This window comes from Buteo buteo, chromosome 16 (genome assembly GCF_964188355.1).
Source record: "Buteo buteo chromosome 16, bButBut1.hap1.1, whole genome shotgun sequence".
NCBI classification, from domain to species: Eukaryota; Metazoa; Chordata; class Aves; order Accipitriformes; family Accipitridae; genus Buteo; species Buteo buteo.
Window position 1 is genome coordinate 22180236 of NC_134186.1, and position 20248 is coordinate 22200483.

At 41.9% G+C, this 20248-nt stretch overlaps 1 protein-coding gene across 6 annotated transcripts; it reads right to left on the reverse strand.

Moving 5' to 3' along the window:
- Nucleotides 1-21: 21 nt before the first annotated feature.
- Nucleotides 22-19297, reverse strand: TCP11L1 (t-complex 11 like 1). 6 transcript variants are annotated; one of them, XM_075048191.1, is made up of 11 exons: nt 18593-18717; nt 14051-14218; nt 11117-11249; nt 7900-8020; nt 7115-7335; nt 5894-6030; nt 5238-5434; nt 4712-4893; nt 3871-4043; nt 3414-3654; nt 22-3304 (listed from the first exon to the last, which is right to left on the reverse strand). In XM_075048191.1, the coding sequence occupies exons 2-10, from the start codon at nt 14202-14204 to the stop codon at nt 3419-3421; spliced, it is 1554 nt and encodes a 517-aa protein (XP_074904292.1). In that variant the 5' UTR covers nt 14205-14218; nt 18593-18717; the 3' UTR covers nt 22-3304; nt 3414-3418. The 6 variants fall into 6 exon arrangements, with proteins under 6 accessions (XP_074904292.1, XP_074904288.1, XP_074904286.1 ...); XM_075048187.1 differs by lacking the exon at nt 18593-18717 and adding an exon at nt 19107-19297 and having other exon boundaries at nt 22-3654; XM_075048185.1 differs by having other exon boundaries at nt 22-3654.
- Nucleotides 19298-20248: the final 951 nt, after the last annotated feature.

Genomic DNA, 20248 nt, shown 5'->3' on the forward strand with positions numbered 1-20248 from the left:
AAAAGGATATCCATAACATCATGCCTCATTCTGGTTTTATTCAAACACAACAAGTTACTTCTTAAATATTACTCAGCCACTTCAAAAGCGATGTTAATAAGACCATCACAGGAAATTGATCAGAGCATACATATTAGAATTAGCTTTTTTTCCTTTTTTTAGAGGATACAGTATACTTTTGCATTTAATTCCATGACTGTTTAAAGAAGACAGTATCGTAAGACATATCTTACATCGGTACATATTTCTAATGTGGATTGTCCAGGAGTACTAGCTAACACAGTCTGTTCCTGGGTAACTGCATTGGTCTTCCACTTAATGTACAAAGCTAAATGTTAATATATTAGCTACATAGTTTAACCTGTTATTTTCAAACAAGCTAACAAAAACACTATATGAACTTTCAAAGCAGTTTCTATGCATACTTTAGATTTTAACTTGTAATTGACTATTCAGAATTGCACTCTGGTAAGACCATAAGAACCCCCGTGGACTACAGGAAATTCAGATACTTGGACAAGTTGAAAAACATTGGTGCCACCAGCAGTAGAGATGACTGTAGGTCAGCGCTCCTATCCATCAGACTAAAAGGTGAAACAGCATACGTGTAACCATATAGAAGTTCATATGGAAGTAGGGTCTGGCCTTATCAATCCTAGAATTTCTTTTTTGCTCTGCCACTTAATAGTATTTCCCTATTTCTTTTAAAGAGGATCTAGAGAAACTATTTGTCAACCACTATCATTAAAAAAACAACCTGGGAAAATGATTAACATGATTTGTACCTGTGAGCATTTATTACAGACTCTTTAGATCTTTGCTGTTGAAAGGCCACCATCACCCACCCACGGAGGCGCTCGCTCCTACCGTGTGTACTCCCCAAAGGCGAGACTGGAGCCAGATGCGGGTACTGCACTTTTTTCTACATGCAGCCTGAGGGTCAAACCCTGACTATGAGGAGAGATGGGACTTACGGTATCGACCCTGCGAGCGGTACGCATGCACTAGTGGCAGCACGACCCATGCTTCGATGTCAGAGTAAGCAGGAGCTGGCCGTCATGGACTTCTGGACCCTGAAGTCCAGAACTGGGAGCAGCCATCTCCTAGATTAAGTAAGTACAATTATCTATTGATAATGCAGTCCCATTCATTCTGGCACCAACCACGTACTTTCCAAAGCCTTTTCTAAGTATGTTGTTTCACCATGATGCTGTTCATCCCCACATCACTGAGATCATCCCCTACAGCATCTAAATTTTTGCAGTATGCGTAATTCACAGGGGCCTTTAAAGGCAGCTTCTAGGCAATACTACCATATAAAATAACAGCAGCAATTTATAACTTGTGCAACTCTCATTTAACAAAAATGAAAACAGCTTTGTCTTGGTTATTTATTTTTTTATATCTCTAGCAATAATGTTTCTGGTAGCTCTTTTGTTATGCAAACTACTGAATTAATTTTTTGGAGCTGCAGAGCTATAGGCTATATTTTGAGGTGGATCCTGCACTAATAACAAAGTAGAGTAAGCAGATGCAGCAATCTCGAAGACCTCTGTAGTATCCTTTGCTGATTCAAACAATGAAATAGACCACACCAAAAACCTACTCAGAACTTTTTTTTTTTTTTTTCCTTCTGGCTAACCAACCTACTAATTCTTGAGTTACCAAAGAAACATGCAAAGACAGACATCTATTTTGCTATCGGAGTACATTTAGCCAAGAGAAAAATCACTTCTGAGCTGGTGATCTCTTACACGGTTTTGGTGGGGTTTTTTCCCCTGGGGAAGGGTGTTTGTAATGAATGAGAAAAGATTTGTTTTACAGTTGCACAGGCTAATATGGAATAAAAGGTCTTACTTAACCCACCTCCCTCCAAACTCAAAGTTAGTGCAGCTATATCCACACTGACCTTTAAAGTAAAACTGGAAAGGGAAGCATCAACACTGATCCATAATCAACTGCTTCCTTCTAGAAGTTCTATTATTCTGGTTGACTAGTTGATTAATAAAATGAACCTGGATGTTTGCAATAAAAGGGCCCTTTTATTTATTTATTTTACATAACTTGTTTTTTGGGTTTTTTTTTAAAGAAGACAACACATTCTATTTTGGATAGTCTAGTACTTGGGACACACTGTTTGTAACTATGAACTTTGCTTTCATAACATCATCAAATTTTGATTACTGTAATACAGCATTGTGCTCAACTAGAGGAAAATTTCAAATGTACTTACCTCCCAGCTGAGTTTGAAATTGCAGTAAGGCTGTAAGATCATTGAACTCTTCTCTGAACACTCATCTATACAACATGTAGCTAATTAAATTCAAGACCTACAAATATTTTAAGGTTCAAGAACACCTTTACAAAGTGAAAAAAAATCTTCTACTGAAAATATTCCCTGTATATTCAAACTAACATTAAATCATTCACTTCTCACACTACATTAAAATCACTTACACTTCTGATGATAGTGCTCTGCACTTCCTGGATATTTTTGAAGACATGATTGAATATGCAACCATCTCCAGTTGTAGTTTTAAAAAACAAGTAAAATTTTCAGCCTAAAGTTTCACACACTTTAAATCCACCTTCTGAAAGTGACAAAGATTTACTTTAAAATTAGTATTTCACATAAAAAGGAGTAAACTACTAGCAAAAAAAAGGTAAGAAATGCCACTTTTATCAAAACATTTTAGCTCTGCCCTTCTGAAGTCTTTACAAGAGATAAATACAGCTGCAATCTATAAGATTGCCACCTTTGTAAGTACTGTACATAGCAGAGGACAGTTACCAAATAACCAGAAAATTTGCTACAAAAATATATTATGTGTTTTGTAACATCTGCAGGTAAACAGCAAAAAAATGCTATTAAAAATGCAGAAAAAACTAGTAGCCTACCATACTAATTATAATGTTACAGTAAAGTGCTGTTTGGCTTTGTTTTTTGCCCTGTTAAATTTTCTCTTATCTAGAATTTTAGCTTTCTTCTTAAGTCTTTAAAGCAAGATATTTTTAAAGCCAAATCACCCCTTCTGGGAAGAACCATTGCTAATCTGCTCTGGATTAATTAAACTAAATTCACGGTAAATTAGAGTAAAATGCCCTAAAATGAGCCACTTAAATACAAAGTTTGGTTCTTAAACTTGTCCTACCTAGCATCAGCTCAAAAATCTAAAAATTGCAGCCAGAAGACTACCAAGACATACCCCCCCAGGTTGCATACTTACATTAAAAATGCATCTCTCTTTCATCATTTACTTCAGCACCCCTCTTGCATCTCATGTAATTTCCTCATCAATCATCACTAGTGAATTAAAAGGAACCACTATTTACACGGAAAGCTGTTTTCCTAGACAAATATTGGTGCAATTTTTTTTAAATAGCTGACAATACCGTATTGGTAGCATACAAACTTGTTTTATGATTCTTCTGACTTCCCTACAAGCTGGGATTCTTCCTTAGTCAGTATTTTGCCAAGGACTGCATCATAGTAAGGGCTGAAGACCATTTTGTTGTAGTTGACAAGACGAACATACTTGACAGCAATCTCTTCCAGCTCTCTTTGAATAGGGCCTAATCCTCCAGGAATAGCAGGTAATGATTTCTGGTGACTAGATGCAAGATAATTCTCCAGAAACTTTTGAATTCGAGAATCTGGAAAAATTGGACCAAGGGTTTTGGTTTGTTTTCAAAAGAGATAGTCAATTAGAAATAGTGTATGTAATCTCATGTAAAATACAGAAAGCCTGAACATAGTAAACAAGTATTTGAAACAGATTAAATGAGAAACCATGCATGACACGCCACCAACAGTTTTACAAAGACAGATGAGCGGTCACTTGAGAACAGAGCGTTTTTGTCAAAGCATACCTATTAGCTTGCATATGGCGTTATCCGGGCTGGCCACTGCTTGGATTTGTCCTTTAAGTACAGTCTCTCTCTCAGGTGAGAATGGTGTAAACCCATGCTGGGAAAGGCAGCTGTTAACTTCAGCACACACCTTTTCACCGATGGTAGCCAAAGATTCCTTCAGGTTAAAGGACCTAGAGAATGTGGAGTGGAGCGTTACTTAGCTATTTTAGTTATTCACTTTTTTTCCCATCTTTTAAAAATAAACAATCCAATTATAGTTGCCTTATTTATCGAATGTAATAGAAGCAGCGTAATCCAGATAAAGCCAGAACTACAAAGAATAACCCATTTTTATATATATGAAAAATAAAGTTGAGATATAAAACGAGGAGGTACGATAGCATTAAAGATTTCCAGCCTGAACAATCCATACAAATAAGAGCTGACTTTCAGTCTATACTGACAGCTCTGACTCATGCAAAAAACAGTTACCAACCCATAATGTGCACAGCAATCATTCTAAATCTGCAAGCACCTTACTGTACCACACTCAAATTCTAAAGGGAGCTTGGCCCAAACTGTGAGCATGGTTAGCTGTTTGCACTGTCATGTGCCAACCAGGCATCACGAAAAACATACTCTGAAAAAAGGAGCATGTAAATATCAGAAAATAACAGAGCAAGACAAGACAGTTCTGAGTAAGCCAAATAAAAATTGTCAGCCTGGGCTCATAAACAGCCATCATCACTTCCTCTACATATTCTGCAGTCCACATCCAGAGAAAGGCTTAAACTGATTATTTACTAGGCTGAAAGCAGAACTATGCCCGCCTCTGTTACTAGGACTATTCAATACTCACGGAAGATGCATTCCTGTCAGCAGCACCTTGACAATGGTTTTGATTTTCTCCGCAAATCCAGGCATATCAACGAGCGCTGAGCCTGCTGCGCTGAACGTGACCAGAAGGACTGTCCCAGTCAAGAGGAGCTGCTCCAGCTCCAGCTGTATTTCCTGAAAGCGGGTCTGGTCCATTAGCACCGTCTGCAGGGAAGGAGGAAGCCAGCACAGAATAAAGTCAGTATGCTGGGCTGTGAAGTGACATTGTCATGCCTACCTATTCACAGCAGTGAAGATAAGACAAAGACACAATACATGCTCAGCAGCCAAGTATCAGGAACAAAATGAAAAGAATTAACTCCTCTTTTCCAACTAAGTTTCAATACTGAAAAAGAAGTACCTAAGAGCTGCCAAGAGCTCTCCATCAAGAGAGAAACATTTCAGTATTGTACTTGTTGCAAGGCTACAAATTCAAACAGCTTCTGTTATATCCCAGAAATAGAAAAGTAGAACAAGCACAGAAATAGATTTTTCTGTTAAATACCTACTTCTGGAAAAGGCCTGTTTACATGATCCCACTTTAGGAGCTTCAGATAGGCCTGATTTTGTACAGCAGTGGAGCACAAGGCAGAAGCTCCACCAGTGGCACCATCATCACTACAGTGGGGAGGCAACATTTTACATCTCAGCTTTGCAAGATCGTCTGCTGCTTCTTGCAACCACCTTGTGACAAAGTCTAAAGAATCTGGAAGAGCAGGGAAAAAAAAAACCTTGTTAAGAAAATTCCTTTTCAAAGTTAGGTTTTTCCACCAATAATTTCCAAATAATCCCATTAGTTACTATTACTAATACCCATGATATTAGTTATTGACATGCATTTCATTTATTGCATTAAGCAGAACATCTAAACCAAAATTAAAACCACACAGCTACAGGAAATTGGAGGTGAGATGATGCTAGGTAATTATGCCCTACACTGTATTGAAATGAAATTAAACTCCAGTGTACTAAGTGCAGAACTGCTGTTCCAGCAGATTTTTTCAAACCACAGTTTGGGGGCACAAACTGTCATTTACCATAAGAATTCTAGAACTAACTTGCTTATAAAAAAAAAATCTGATTTCTTTTCATGATCTACAAGCAAAGAAAGACACGCAGTTTACTGGGAGGTCAGAGGGGAAGAAAGAAAGGAACAAAGTCATACTTGGCTGTTTCTCAAGAAACTCCTGAAACTTCTTTCTTTCATATTCAGCAGACTGCTGCATTAATTTTGGCCTAATACTACTGACAGCGAAGTTTGCCATATCCATTTTCATTAGGTCTAATACAGAGAAAATTGCTCTAAACAAACAAACAGAAAAAGTTATTCAAGGCTGCAGATGTTTACGAGGTACTATTTACAAGAATTATTCTAGATTGTCTAAGGAAAGAGCAAAAACATGCATGGGAAACATTAACAGGCTGCTTAACAATTTAAGAGCATGAGACGAGAGAAAGCTTGAGTAAGCATGTACATGCATGCATGTGCCTCTTCCAAGTAGGAAATAAATCTTGCTCTCCTGTAAAAAGCCTCCATGGAGTTAACTTTACTAGCCCCAGAGATTCTATTTCCCAGGATGTGCAATATCATATGTTGAATACATGAAAAGACATCTGGGTTTCCAAGCTTGCATACTATCTCTGTTGGCAGCCTATAAAGCCAACCTCAGTGGGAAGCAAATAATCAGACCCAAAGGGAAAAAAAAGGAAAACAAACAACAACCAAAAATAAAAAACCCACCAAAGAAAACCACCTAAATTTCAAAGCAACCTAATTCCTGCTGGCAATATTTCTGCCAAGTCAATCCTGAAGTCTTGGAAGCTTATCAAATTAGAAAACAACAAGATTAATGAAGTTTCTTCTAACTATTGAGACCTTGAGCTGTTCAACTGAGAACACGGTGACAAAGCAGAAGCCTCTATGCTCCCATATGTGGTATGTACACACCCTTTAGCACTGAAAGGATATTATACGGGGGGGGTGGGGGGGTAAAGAGAGCTCAAACAGGGGGGGAAAGGACAAACTTTTTCCTATGCTCCTACTTGCTATATTTCCCCCTCCTGCTGTCGATAGTAAGTTCTAATACAAATTGACCATTCACCAGCTATCTTAAGGCTTATATGCATTTGGCATTTAAGAAAATGTCCTTCAGTGACATGCAGGAGCCAGACAAATACTCCAATTCACCAGAACAAATACGGTCCTTGTTAAAGACTTCTGGAGCATCTCTCCCGTTCACACCCACAACTATATCCCTTTCCCTATCACTCTTTTTTTCTACAAAGATCTGCAGGTTTCCCTGCTGGCACACATACCTTCCCCCTCCCCACCATCTAAAATTATTTAAGGGACTTTCAACATAACTAATAAATACCGTTTCAGTACCTGAACAGAGGAACTATTTCATGAATATCTTTCAGTTTCTTAATTTCTTCATCTCGAGCTGGAGCACAGAGAGTCCCCATCATCCCAATAACAAATTCGACCAGTTTAGAAATGTCAAGGGCCCCATTCTCTGCCTCCTGTTTTATCAAATCCAGGTCAAGAACTTCCATAATCTGGCTTCTCAGTCTAGTATGACCGGGCAACAAGAAAGACAGGAGATTCTGAAATGGAAAGTTTTTAACAGTGCATTAGTTCTACATGTCAAAGACTACAAAGATCAAACCAGTTATTGAACCACTCTTTATTGAAACTAATTGCCCTTTACAAGTGGAATCTCTTTTTTTTTTTTTTTTTTTTTTAACCAACCATTCACCAACTCCAAATGTTTCACCTCATTCTGTATGACACTGAAGTTACTAAGTGGTAAATACTCTGTAGTACAGATCATACTTAAGACTACTGTGCTCGGTTTTGTCAGCCCAGTGTTGGGGTATCTCATTGATTCCATAACTAATACCACTGCCATAACATGAAGGAAGCTTGGAATTACGAAACTAGTATTACTTACCTTTTAATCATCTTACATGGTTTTGCATTTGTTTTTACATTCAAATTTCTCCTCTGGAGTTATACAACTTACTTACATATGTTCACAGACAATGATACAGTAATGAAAAAGACCAAGACAGTCCTTTATGAAAAGCCAAACTTCAACCACTTTTGCTCATTCGTATCAATGCGGCTACTCAAATTCAATAATTTACCTTGCTATCACATCATCTTACCTCTTTAATTTCTCCCAATAGTTTAATTGCATGGTCGTATGTCGGTGGGTCTTCCTTTAGCTGAGCTTCCAGACAATCCCAGAAAGCTTTATGCACAATATCTCTTACTTTTTTTTCTAAGCTGTGGATAAATATGACCAGTTAAAAAGAACAATACTTGTCTCTGCATCACCTTACAAAAATAACCTGCTGCTCCTGAAGAACAGCATGTAATAATATGAATATAATGCAATAATGAATATATGACAATTAACAGAGAAGAGATCTGTCATTTTAAGTTACTCAGAAAAGCAAGAAAAACTGGACACAGGATTTGGAATGGCTTATATCCTAATAAAGGGTTACGCACAAGCAAAGGCGGCTACAAATTAAAATCCTTGAAGGTATCTATCATATGCTACCTCTAAACTAAATAACTGGAAGAAAAAAAAAAAAGAAATCACAAAAATTACAGCTTGTCTTCAAAAGACCAGTATTCATGTTCCTTTCAAAAGCCTCACTAAGTAAATGCAATTCTACTAAGTAAAATTCCTTAAGTAAACCTAACAGAAATGAAGAAACTTCCTGACACAAAAGCTTCTGCATTTCAATGCCTAAATATTGCAGCTACTCTGAGGTAAAGGCCCAGTCCAGTCTGTGTAAAAAAAACAAATGAATTCCACTGCTTCAGTACCAATTCCTAATTCAAAATACGGAAAGTTACTCCTCTTCAGCCGGCAGCCTCCTGTTCACACCATGTTTAACTTCAACACCAAAGAAGTAAAATGCTCACACGTACACAAAGAATGCCCACAACAAACACCAGGTTCCCAAGGCTCTGACTCCATGTGCAGCTGAGGTTCAGGCAGCACCCAGAGGCACTTATGCCCTGCGGAACTTCTGCGAGTAGCCAATGCGGGCTCTACTGACAGTATATCCAACTGCAAATGCAGTCACAACTGCTTTCTCCTCCAACCATTTGTCTCCACGTACATTCAAGCCGCAGGGGGCTCTGAGCTTGAGACGCACAAAAAAACCCACATTTAACTCAAGGAAGATTCCAGGGTCCCTCTTCAAGCAAAATCTGAATGACTGCTCTTTCTTTCCCAGGTGCTAAATAGCTGTACACAAAACCCTCACAAAAGCCAAATACAGGGATCTCGTACTAAAGAAGGCCCGGCCCATCACAAAGCCCAGGCACTCCCGAGCAAGGTGACCTCTGTGATACATCTGTTTCTGTGATCAAGTGAAGAGATCTAAATCAGCCACTCTGCTGAACAACTACAGCCACTATGAGCAAAAGCATCCAACTTTCCAAAGTACAGCATGGATCCCCAGCTCTTTCCCTCCTTTTTCTTTTTTTTTTTCTTTTTGTTAAAGGTGGTGGGGAAAGAAGAAAGGATGGAAAAAAGAAAACATGCTAAAATCCTTCTTCCCTGAAAAATGCTGGGATCAATTTTATGGCACTGAGGCATACCAGAAAAGTTATCCACTATCACAGCACATTTTCATGTGAGAAATCCATGTGAAGGAACACGGAGAAGAAGCAGACACTGATTAGAACAGCACTCTCTTAACTGTGGGACTTTATATGAAGCATTTACTCTCGGCCATCAACTGCCGAGCAGAAAACACCTGATGGAAGTTGCCCCAAAAGATGCTGAGACAGAGAAGATAACGTAGATTGGGGAGAATGAGCTCTGCATGTCTCAGGCGTACTTTGCAAATGCTTGCTTCAGAGGCAGCATTTGTGCAGGCTAGAGACAGGTCCCAGTTCGTGGGGCCACAGATGAACTGCACATGACCTACAGAAAGGCTACAAAGGAGGACTGGGCCACACTGCCTGGGTCTGTCTAATAGACAAGGCACACGCTGACAGATGGTGCTGAGAAGACAGATCAAATCATTGCTTGAGCTCTAAAATATGAGTCTTGATGGACAACAGAGATGTCTGTTGTCATGTGCTAGCTCAGTTAAATGTTGTTTGTCCTCAGCATTTAAGGAGGCCACAATTCTGTTTCCTACCAACTTAGAGGCCGAGACAAGTGAACAAAGTATGGCAAAGACCCTCATCAGCCCCATTCAACCCTTACTCAGAGGCAATTCCTGCTGGGACTATGAGGTTCAGTGTATTTAATAGCATAAGCACATTTTCTTTGGTTACTATTGTTTAGCAGTCCACAGCCTTTAATAAAATACCACTGGTATAATATGCTGGTGTCAGAGCTGGAAAGACAGCGATAGACCAGGTGAAAAGGGAAGATGAGACTGTTCCCATTACTGCCTTTTCAGTCAAGGACAATTCTAGTTCCAAGCAACATCCTCTCATTACTAATGCTAACGGGAACCACTGTCATCATGTTTTGGTGGAGACGGGCATCAGATCTTTTGTCTCAGTATGACCAATTTCTATAGAGGACAACCAATGCCAGTCTTCTAAGAGCCATCTGTAGCATGTTCTCCTGCAGTGCCTGTGAAGGTGATGTGCTCAGGTCTCTCTTAAATGCAGACACCTTCAGACACCACTGGTTCCAATGTGGGCCAACTTCCTTCCATGAAATATGCACTCGCTTTCACAAATCAGCCCAGATAACACATTGTCAGCCACATCTCTCTGTGTGAAAGCAGAGCAAGCATCTGTAGATAGGACTGGGTCAGCTACGCTGGCCAATATGTGACCAGATATCAAAGCTTCTTCTATTCTCCCTCTCCCCTTTCAGCAGGGGATAGAATTACTGGAGGTCAGACAGAGAAGGAAAGACTTCAGACTTAAAAGGAGCAAGGACTAACCTAATAAAACATAGGAATCTCTCCCCCAAAAATCCCTGGAGAAACAGTCAGAAAAAGCTAAAATGATCAGAGTTTCATCTTACTCCCACAGGCAGTGAAAGCTTAAAAGTTGCTAAGAGCACTACCTGCACCTGCAGCTAGACTTGGGTATTCACAAGACTGCAGCCTCAGACTTCTGGGACAAGGGGACACCGACAGAAACCACACTACACTGGGATTTGCACCACACATGCCCAAACGATTACTCCAAGAGGTTCACCTTTCACATGCACACATTTCTGGGGAAGCAAACTGCATGTTTACTACCTTCTTCTTATGGTCTTTCCTACCTGCTACCAGGCACTGCCAGAAAAGATACTAGCCAGAGCCTTTACCTAACCCACTAGAGCTGTTCTGCAGTTCTACCAATGCAAATCTTATTTATGTATCTATTTGGTAACAATCTTACCTGTGTTCTGGTAATTCAGCTGGTTTTATCTGGAAGTCTCCATTAACAACAATTTCGTGTGCTAACGCCATGTTGGTTACTCCCTTAGCTGTTTCCATGAGCTCTTCTATTGACACAGGCCGAGGAGGACTAGCTGCAACACAAATTAATCTGTCAGGCAGTTATCTATAAAAGTCTGTGGAAAATAGTCTGCTAATACTTTTGGACCTTTTCCACCTTCTTAACAGTACAGAGGGCCAAAAGACAGTATCACCTGAAGTTTCTTCTCCTTTCCTTCCCTCTCTTTCCCAGCTGGTAGATGACACAGGTTTGGACTATTACAGAAAACACAGGAGTGAACCCCAGTTGATATTCTGGGCTCAGTATGTCATTTGCTTCCAAGTTCTACTAAGCTCTTTTCAAAAAAACAAACAACCCCCCACACACACTTCTTTACAACTGCTTAATAGCATCTTAGCATCTTTCTCCACAGTGTAGGAAGAAATCATTAAAAATACTAGTATTTTCACCGCACTATTTCCCCAATTATTGTGCAGATGCTGTCAGTTCAATTTTATTTTTTTCAAGGAAGTGACTTCATCTCTAAAGCAGTCGGCAAACAAGCCACCATTAACATTAAGCAATAACACACTAGTAGCTAATTATTCTCACTACTTCCAGTGCAACTGGCACTTCTCCATACTCTCTTTTTTCCCCAAGAGGCCATCGTCCAAGCAACAAAGGATGTCAAGACCTAGGCCCAGCACCAATGCCTAAGACCTCTTCCTCTGGCAGGCATTTGGGACTGACAAGGATGGGCAAGCAGCTTCAAATTGGGCCCTGGAGTGTACAATTGAGTAGGAGAAAGCACCAGACCTGAAAAATCAGGCCAGTTTCCATTAAGCAAGAGAGAAAGGTAGTGACTGACAGTAGAAGTCTAGAAGGCAGAAGAGGGACAGGGACAGTTTCAGAAAACTTAATTTGCTTCCTGGACGCACTGGAAATTACAGTTCCTAATTGTTCTGGACTACATAACATCCTCCTGGGACACTACTAACATTGCTGTAGTGCAGGAAGTGTCACAGCCCTAAAGACAAGTCAATATAAAGGCAGAGAAGGTGCCAAGAGTGTAGGCCACGCTGGTTAAGGGCGTGATCCCATCCCCACGAAGCCAACTGCAACCTGTTCACACTGATTCTTTGTGGTAAAGATTCCTCCTAGCTGCGCTAACATCAATGCAAGCAGCGTGTGTGGGTGCCCAGTAATGCCTTGCCAGAAATTAGAAAAAGCACCACAGCTCTTCCCTGGTCCAGGTATTTGAGAAAAAGGAGAAGGCTAGATCGTTAGTGTCCTCAGGCGAGGCAGACAAGAATGGCAAGGCTCATCTCAGCTCCTCCAGAAAACATTTAGCGGAGCGAAAGCGGGGGAAAGAGCCACAACAGAATTGTCCTAATGGAGCGATTCCTCTCTGTAGTTCATTCACTTTAACTACAGTCCGGTCATAGGAGTAACATACTAATTCCCCAAATGAAAGATCTTCATTTTCCCCAAAAGGGATCTTCATAGGCTGCGTTCGCCTAGATATGTTTTAGGCAAACTCTCCTGACTGCCTCATGTGATAATCCAGTTTGATTGGACTTAAGCTAGTAACATAGAAAAGGCCCTTTAAAAGTAACTGTCCACCACTTGTCTGCCATTCAGAGCTGTTCCAAGTACATGCAGTACAGTTCCAATGTGTGAATTTTTCATTAATAACTTGCTCTTTTCGTGCACCCCTCCTAAACCCTTATTTCCTTCTGCTTGGAGCTTAATCTTGCATAGTGACTCCGGGAACACAGCAAGGATTGATATTCTGAGAAGAACGAGCAAGACAACAAAGTTCACAGCTGAATGAGAGTGTTTTTGTCTGACTGCCAAATGACTTCACTCTAGCAGTGGATGCACTAAAAGCTAAGACTCTTTCATTTACCAAAGAATGCTCTTAAATCATGTTACTTCGTTCTCATATTATATCTGCTCCCTTACAAAAGGGGAAGACCTGAGACCAACAACTTCTTTGTGGTACAATGCAGTGCAAGACTGTGCTAGGCATTTTACTTTCACATGTTCGTAGCCTCTCTCCATACATACACCGCATTTCCTATCAGGCAATCAGCAAGACATAAGCACATATACTCCCTCAGAACATCTCCTCTGTGTAACATGACACTAAACACAACACTAAACCTCAAGTAATAATGAACACTATTAAAAAATAAAAAGAATGCAACAAATAAAATGTTACATGCTGAGACACTCTCTACAGAAGTTTGGAGCTAGTTATCTGAGCAATTCTGCCTCTTCGAATTGAATCCCTGGGACCAGAAAACTTTCCCTTAGTTTTATCTATAGATTTGCCAGAAATAATTGGTAGCCATATTGCATCCATCTCCTCATGTTAAAAGCAGAATGACAAAGAAAAAGATGCCCTAGGAGTAAGCTTAAAACATGGAGTCCTGCTTAACACTAGAAGTAATATTAGGATTAAACATGCAACTTTTAATCTGTATTGGGAGGGGGATGACAGGACATTACTTTGTTGATAACAGCCTCCCTTGCCCTGCAGTAGAAACACAGGCTGCAACAATCCAGAAGTTTCAGCTGATAATGTAAACAGCAGCAACAGTTTAGTTAGAATATACTGGAGTAGTGCTTATCGTTACTGTGGCTGCAGACATGCAAAGGTATTTAAGATATACATGGCTCAGAGCAACATGGTTATTGTGTACAATTAAGTACTAAAGCAAAATGGGGACAGAGGTGTTACAGTTTCAAAGCAAATGATCAGGAGTCACACAATATTTAATCGCAAAACAGTCAAACTTGCACAGAATGCTATAAAATGCCAGGATTGTCTCTGCCAAAAAATTATAGATCTACCTTTTTTTTTTTTTTAAATAAAGCAGTTTCACTTACACTTCGGTGTCTCATCTCTGTGTGACCCTGGAGCACTCTGTCGTATTCTTTTTCTGATAGACTGGTCCGGGTTATCCAAGCTCTCCTCTTGACCATCCTCCAAACCACTCAACTTTTCTTCACTTGAATGTGGCTTGTCAGGATTCTGAGACATTTTCAGTTGGTTCTCTTCAGAAAAAGAAAAAAGATGAAAAAGGAATGAATAAGCATTTTCTGACATGGCTGAGTGGGTAAACATCACCAGGAGTTCTTCTGATTAAGAAAAAATTAAGAATGAAAGAATTCTTATGTGGAATTATATGACATAATTCCCGTAATGGTAGGGGACCTGGACTCAATGACTCACTTCCCATCTTACACAAAACGGGATGCTTTCAACACAGCTACCTTTTACTTAATCCGCATTCCTAGTAAGTTCTCGAAAAATCTGAAACTGTTCCCTCACCATAATGCATACAGATTAGAAAAAAACCCAACATATTTAATTTTCTTTCTTTGCATTGCTTACGACAGCAGTGAAAAACACCTTCAGAATAGTATTACAGACATGTTTCACAAAAAGGTTATGCCAAATGAGACATTTTCCCACTACATAATAATAAAGCTTCCTGAACATAATGTACTCCTGAACTATGATCTGCCCCAGCTGCTCAGAACTTGAAAATTTTCACGGAACCATCCAAAAGCATTAAGAAGCAGGAAAAGGACTAGGCATAAATTAACATAAAATTCTACTCCCATATTTTCATTCCATGCAAGAGTCATGACTTATGCATAAAATATCAGGATTATTTAAAAAAAAAACACTCAAACATTAGGACAGCAAAGAACATAGTTATAGTATTTAAAATATTAGTTTATTAAACATTAGATATTAAATAATATTTATATTACATCACAGATACCTGCAGTGTACCCAAAGTTACACTGAAAAACTGACCATTAGAAAAGCATGTCTCACCATTCATTATCTTCACTTATTTCATATTCAGATTTCCCTCCAAAGAATGTAATTTGCACAGCTTATCATTGAAAACTCTCTATCACACAGGAAGCTACTACTGTTCAGACTTCAATTTTACAAAAATCTATTAGAGACCATATGATGTCTCTAACTCAATTAAATAACCTGGATGTTCTGTGAAGTAGGAAGTCAGGAGAAGTCTGCCTTTCAAAACAAAAAACAAAAAACAAAAAAAAGCAAGCTTTCACCTATTATCCCACCATCCCCATTTTCAAAATTTGAAAGAAACAAACTCTCGGCAAGAGATACAGCCTCCAGAGGCACCTCACAGCTACTAGGAAAAAATACTTGCAGCATCAAAGACTACACTGAAGAGGATGCAGCATAAGCAAACAACAGCACAGAAATACAAAACAGAGCACTGAGATTTTTTTATTTTCATACAACAGCTGTAATAACTAACCCTACCCCATCAGTGCTTAAATTGATTGCGCCACTGTGATGCTACAGGACAGCTGGAAAGCTCAGGGCATATAAGAAATGGTTTTATTCTACAGCAATGACTCAGGATCATCATCTTGCTAGATGCACATGATACCAACATGCAACACTTGTCCACAGCACTGCATGATTTCTATTTTAAAAAAGAAGACAAAACATAAAAAGCATGGGATAAATTACACAGGTGTTGTGGTTTAACCCCAGCCAGCAACTAAGGACCACGCAGGCGCTCACTCACCTCCCTCACAGTGGGATGGAGGAATCAGAAGAGTAAAAGTGAGAAAACTCGTGGGCTGAGATAAAGACAGTTTAATAGGGAAAGCAAAAGCCGCGCACGCAAGCAAAGCAAAACAAGGAATTCATTCACCACTTCCCATCGGCAGGCCGGTGTTCAGCCATCTCCAGGACAGCAGGGCTCCATCACGCCTAACCATTACTTGGGAAGACAAACACCATCACTCCAAACGGTCCCCCCATCCCTTTTCCCCCAGCTTTATGTGCTGAGCATGACATCCTATGGTCTGGAATACCCCTTGGGTCAGTCGGGGTCAGCTGTCCCAGCTGTGTCCTCTCCCAACTTCTTATGCCCCCCCAGCCTCCTCATTGGTGGGGTGGGGTGAGAGGCAGAAAAGGCCTCGACCCTGTGCAAGCCCTGCTCAGTAGTGATGAAAACATCCCTGAATTACTAACACTGTTTTCAGCACAAGTCCAAAATATAGCCCCATACCAGCTACTTTGAAGACAACTCTATCGCAGCCAAAACCAGCACAATAGGAAAACCAAGACATCACTACAGGTATTGTTAGACCCATATTAGCCTCTACCTTTGGCTGGAACAGAGTCACTGACGTCCCTGCTCCAAACACTTGATGATCTCCCCCTTCACACACACAGACAATCCCAGCTGGGACAAGAAAGTGGCAGTCTGTGCAGAGCTGCAGTCACATTGCCACCCTCTTAACTAAGGCAGAGATAGCCTCCAGCTAGATGTAATACAAGGCATCCAAACCAGCATGCAAGCGTGAAACCAGTGGGAAACCACTGGTGGGAAACCAGTGACGCACTCCAGGAGAAGTGGATCTCCAGTCTAGCAGACAAAAGGTCTGTTACTGCAAACACTCTAGCAGCAAGAGGACAAGGAGCTCTGTTAATAAAGGAGCAGTTAACAGAGAAGATCATAGCAACAGTTGCAATAGAAAAAAAGATAGGACTGGTTAAACAGAGGAGGGAAATGTGTTGTTCAATTTGGCTCGAAGAAAAGCATGATCATAAAGGCTTCCACATTCATTCAGCCAGACTAGACAGTTGCTCTTCCTATCCATTCTCTTCCACAAAGCACTCTCCTGAAGTCAAAGTCTGAAGCACAAAGATGACTCAACTAAGACCCACTTAGGTCTTTAATGCACGTGACACTTCATAGTGCCTTGCAATCTCTCACTGCACTTTATCCTCACTACCATTAAAAAAAGTAGAGAAGTATTATAGTATACCTTACTTACAGATGGGAAACTGAGGTGTGAGTTAAGTTGCTTGAGGACTCGCAGAAGATAAATGACAGGGCCAAGACGATAATCAGTCTTATGATTACTACCCCCAGCTTTGCCCATCAGGCCACCATTCCTACCATGCAGCCTACATCCTGAAGTATCGCCTTCCATAAAATGGCAGATCAAGAACTACAGTCTCAAACCCAACAATTTCATTTAATTACCATTTGTTTAAAAAAAGTCCTATTTCAGCTGTGGAAAGTGGTTACAAGAACTCCTAGGCCATTCTACCAAATGACTGTTCAGCAGATGAGGTAAACAGGCACACTTGTTGGTTTAGTTTGCAATAGCCTACTCTTTTCTGCTGGATTACAGCTATTATTTGCCAGAATGCATCTAGAACATATCCTCTTTCCACTGGGTAAATAAGCTTGACAATACCTCTTCTAAAAGCGTGATCATCACCTTTCTCTCACAGAAACAATTCTGACTCTTTATAGAAAAAAAGTCTGCTTCTTGGCACTTTCCTTCAATTTATTTTTAATTAAAAAAAAGTACAAGAGAAAACCCGACAAATTAAAATCTAAACAAAACATTTTCCATGGCTTCTTTTCATCAAAGGTCCTCGAATCATCTGATGCACACCAGCATCAAATAAACTTCACCGTGCTTCTACGGAGTACACACAAGATTGAAGCAGTTCCTGCTAACTTCAAGCGTGGCCCCACCGCTCTGCGTAAGACTCGACAGCTCCCCTTACCTCCAGGCCAAACACACAAGCCCTGAAGGCCACCCTTCTTCAAGCTTCCTTCCAACACTGAACTCCCTCTCCTTCCCTCTCTTCACCTGCCACATCACAACCTATTTTCCCTCCTAATCCACTAAAAGGCAAGCCACAGCTCAGCTCTCTGTGGTGAAGCTACAGCCTGTCTTCTGTCCCTCTTCCAAAATAAAAGGGATGCTTGTGAACCTCCACCATTTTTCCCCTACCTGCAGCCTGTTCTGTGTAAGGCCCTGAAAGTCCCGGCCCATCAGCGGGGTCTACCAAAAAAGAGCACACGAGGCATCCTAACAAAAACACCGTACCACCCGCTTACCCGCCCCAGCACCGGGCACCAGTTTTCCTGCAATACTTCCACGGGGGTTCAGGAGTTTCAGGCCGCTTTCTCTGCACTGCCCCGCCGGGGTGCTGGCAGCGGCTCCGGCCGCAGATACCACAGAGGCTCCAAGTGGAAAACAGGGAAAACGAGCCCCGGCAGCGCAGCCTGGGGCGGGGGCGTCTTCCAGACGCCAAACGGGCGAAACCCGCAGAGAAAACGGGATGTAACGGCCGCCTTCGGCCAGCGCTCAACCCCGGCGAACAGGTCCCGGAGGCAGGGCTCCCGCCGGCCCGAGAGCCCCCCCAAACCCCCGCCCGGAGCCCCGCTCCCCGCCCTGCCGGGCCCCGGGGCCCTCCCCGCCGCCTCAGGCCCGGCGGAGGCCCCGGCGGCCTCCCAGCCCCGCACCCCCCCTCACCGCCGCCGGCCGCCTCAGGGCTGCGCTGAGAGCCGGGGCCCCGCCGCCTCCCCGGGCCGGGCCGCGCCGCCTTACCGCCGCTCGGAGAAGGAGCCGCGGCCGCCGGCTCTACCGGGGCGGCCGGCGGTGCGAGGCCGGGCCGGAGGCGCAGCCCCAGCGCAGGGGCGGGCCGCAGCGGCTGCCGAGCGGCCAGGAACGGCTCCCCCCGCGCCGGGGCGGGGCGAGGAGCCCCCACCGCCCCTCTCTGCACGGATTGGCGTTTTTGGGGGGGGGGTTTTCCTCCCAAAGTGGGGCGAGAGGGGCGGGGACGGGGCACCGCTCTCTTCGGTACCAAGGGTGTAGGAATGATCCTCAACGAGATGCTTCACCGCGGATTTTGGGGGGACGGGGGGGGGGTGCCTCTACATAACCAAGCCGTCGCAGCTGGGCCAAGGCAAAAGCTGCACTCCAATAGCCTCCCCACAGATCAAGAGGTGTCCGCCCCATCACACTGCGCTTATTTAGATTAAATCCACCCAGCAGCCACGGAAAGAAGCCATGGCTTTTTGTTGCTGACCTGCTGGGGTGTATTCCCTTACAGACACCTTACCCAGCTCACGCTGCCACCATCGGCCCCTTCCATCAAACTTGAGTCTTGGGTACCGTCAGGCGAGCTGTATCACACCTACGCAGAGGAAAGGCCACGCTAGCCCTGCCTCGTACCCATCAGCGAACGCTGCCGAGTCTCTCTCAGCCCTGGTTCTTCTCCGCAGACTGCTTTTCGGTAGCCTGAAAGCAAGCTTGGCACCAAAGCCAACCAGTGACTCAGAGTGCAGCGATATCTGTAATTCAGAACTCATACTCCAGCAGGCACTGCCCACAGGCAGGAACTCATTTTCGAGATAGAAATCTCATCCTCTTAACAGAAATGTTACAGCACATAGAATCAGGCCTTAGAAAGGGAATAGACTTCTGCTGAAGAGGCAACCGATGCAATACCACAAGTAACATAAGGAAAATATGATCAGAAATTCTAAGAACAAGAAACTAGCTGCCCTTCCCCCCACACATTTTAAAGTGTGAGTTAAGCCACTTTTTCTGAGAAAGTGCATTTATAATCAACAGCTTTTGGTTAAAACTAAGAACTACAAAAAAATAGCTACAAAAAAAGGGTTACACTTTCCCCCATAGTATTGGTTTTCAAGAACTGATTATCTTTTAGAAGTCCTTTCTGGCTGACTAGAATAAGCCTCTTAGACATTTGTCTTCCATCCCCCACCAGAATACAGTAACACATTGTCCCATGGCACACCAAGTCATCATCTCACTTTCAGAGAAAGTACTCTGGAGAAGCAATAACCAGTGGCAACAGACACCACTAATGACTGAAGAGTTACTTAGTGATATGTTACACAGTAGTATCTCAAAAAGGATTGTGTTTTTAAAAACAGCTCTCCACAAGTGCATGTAACAGTTATTACTACTTTGTTTTCATGATTAAAAAATTACCTTTGATCCCAATTAAACTAGCTTTTTTTCCCCCAAATAAAAGAGAACAGAGCTCTATCGGCACTGCATATGGAACAAAATTTGTGATTTCTTGCAACAGTAGCTGTAATGAAGTTTTGCTGGCATCGACCCAAAGATAACTCCAAGAGTCAAAATTAGATCTCTAATCATGCTATGTATTTTCCTGCTTGCAATTGCCTGTGTTGTACAGCTTGGGATTTTCACTGTAGACTAGACACAGAT

Coding starts and splice junctions, on each gene's coding strand:
- TCP11L1 (XM_075048187.1), bottom strand. CDS start 14,204: ATGTCTCAGAATCCTGACAAGCCACATTCAAGTGAAGAAAAGTTGAGT. Junction 4,044..4,711: donor CTGACAGGAATGCATCTTCC/GTGAGTATTGAA, acceptor CACATTCTCTAG/GTCCTTTAACCTGAAGGAAT. Junction 3,655..3,870: donor CGCCATATGCAAGCTAATAG/GTATGCTTTGAC, acceptor CAATTTTTCCAG/ATTCTCGAATTCAAAAGTTT.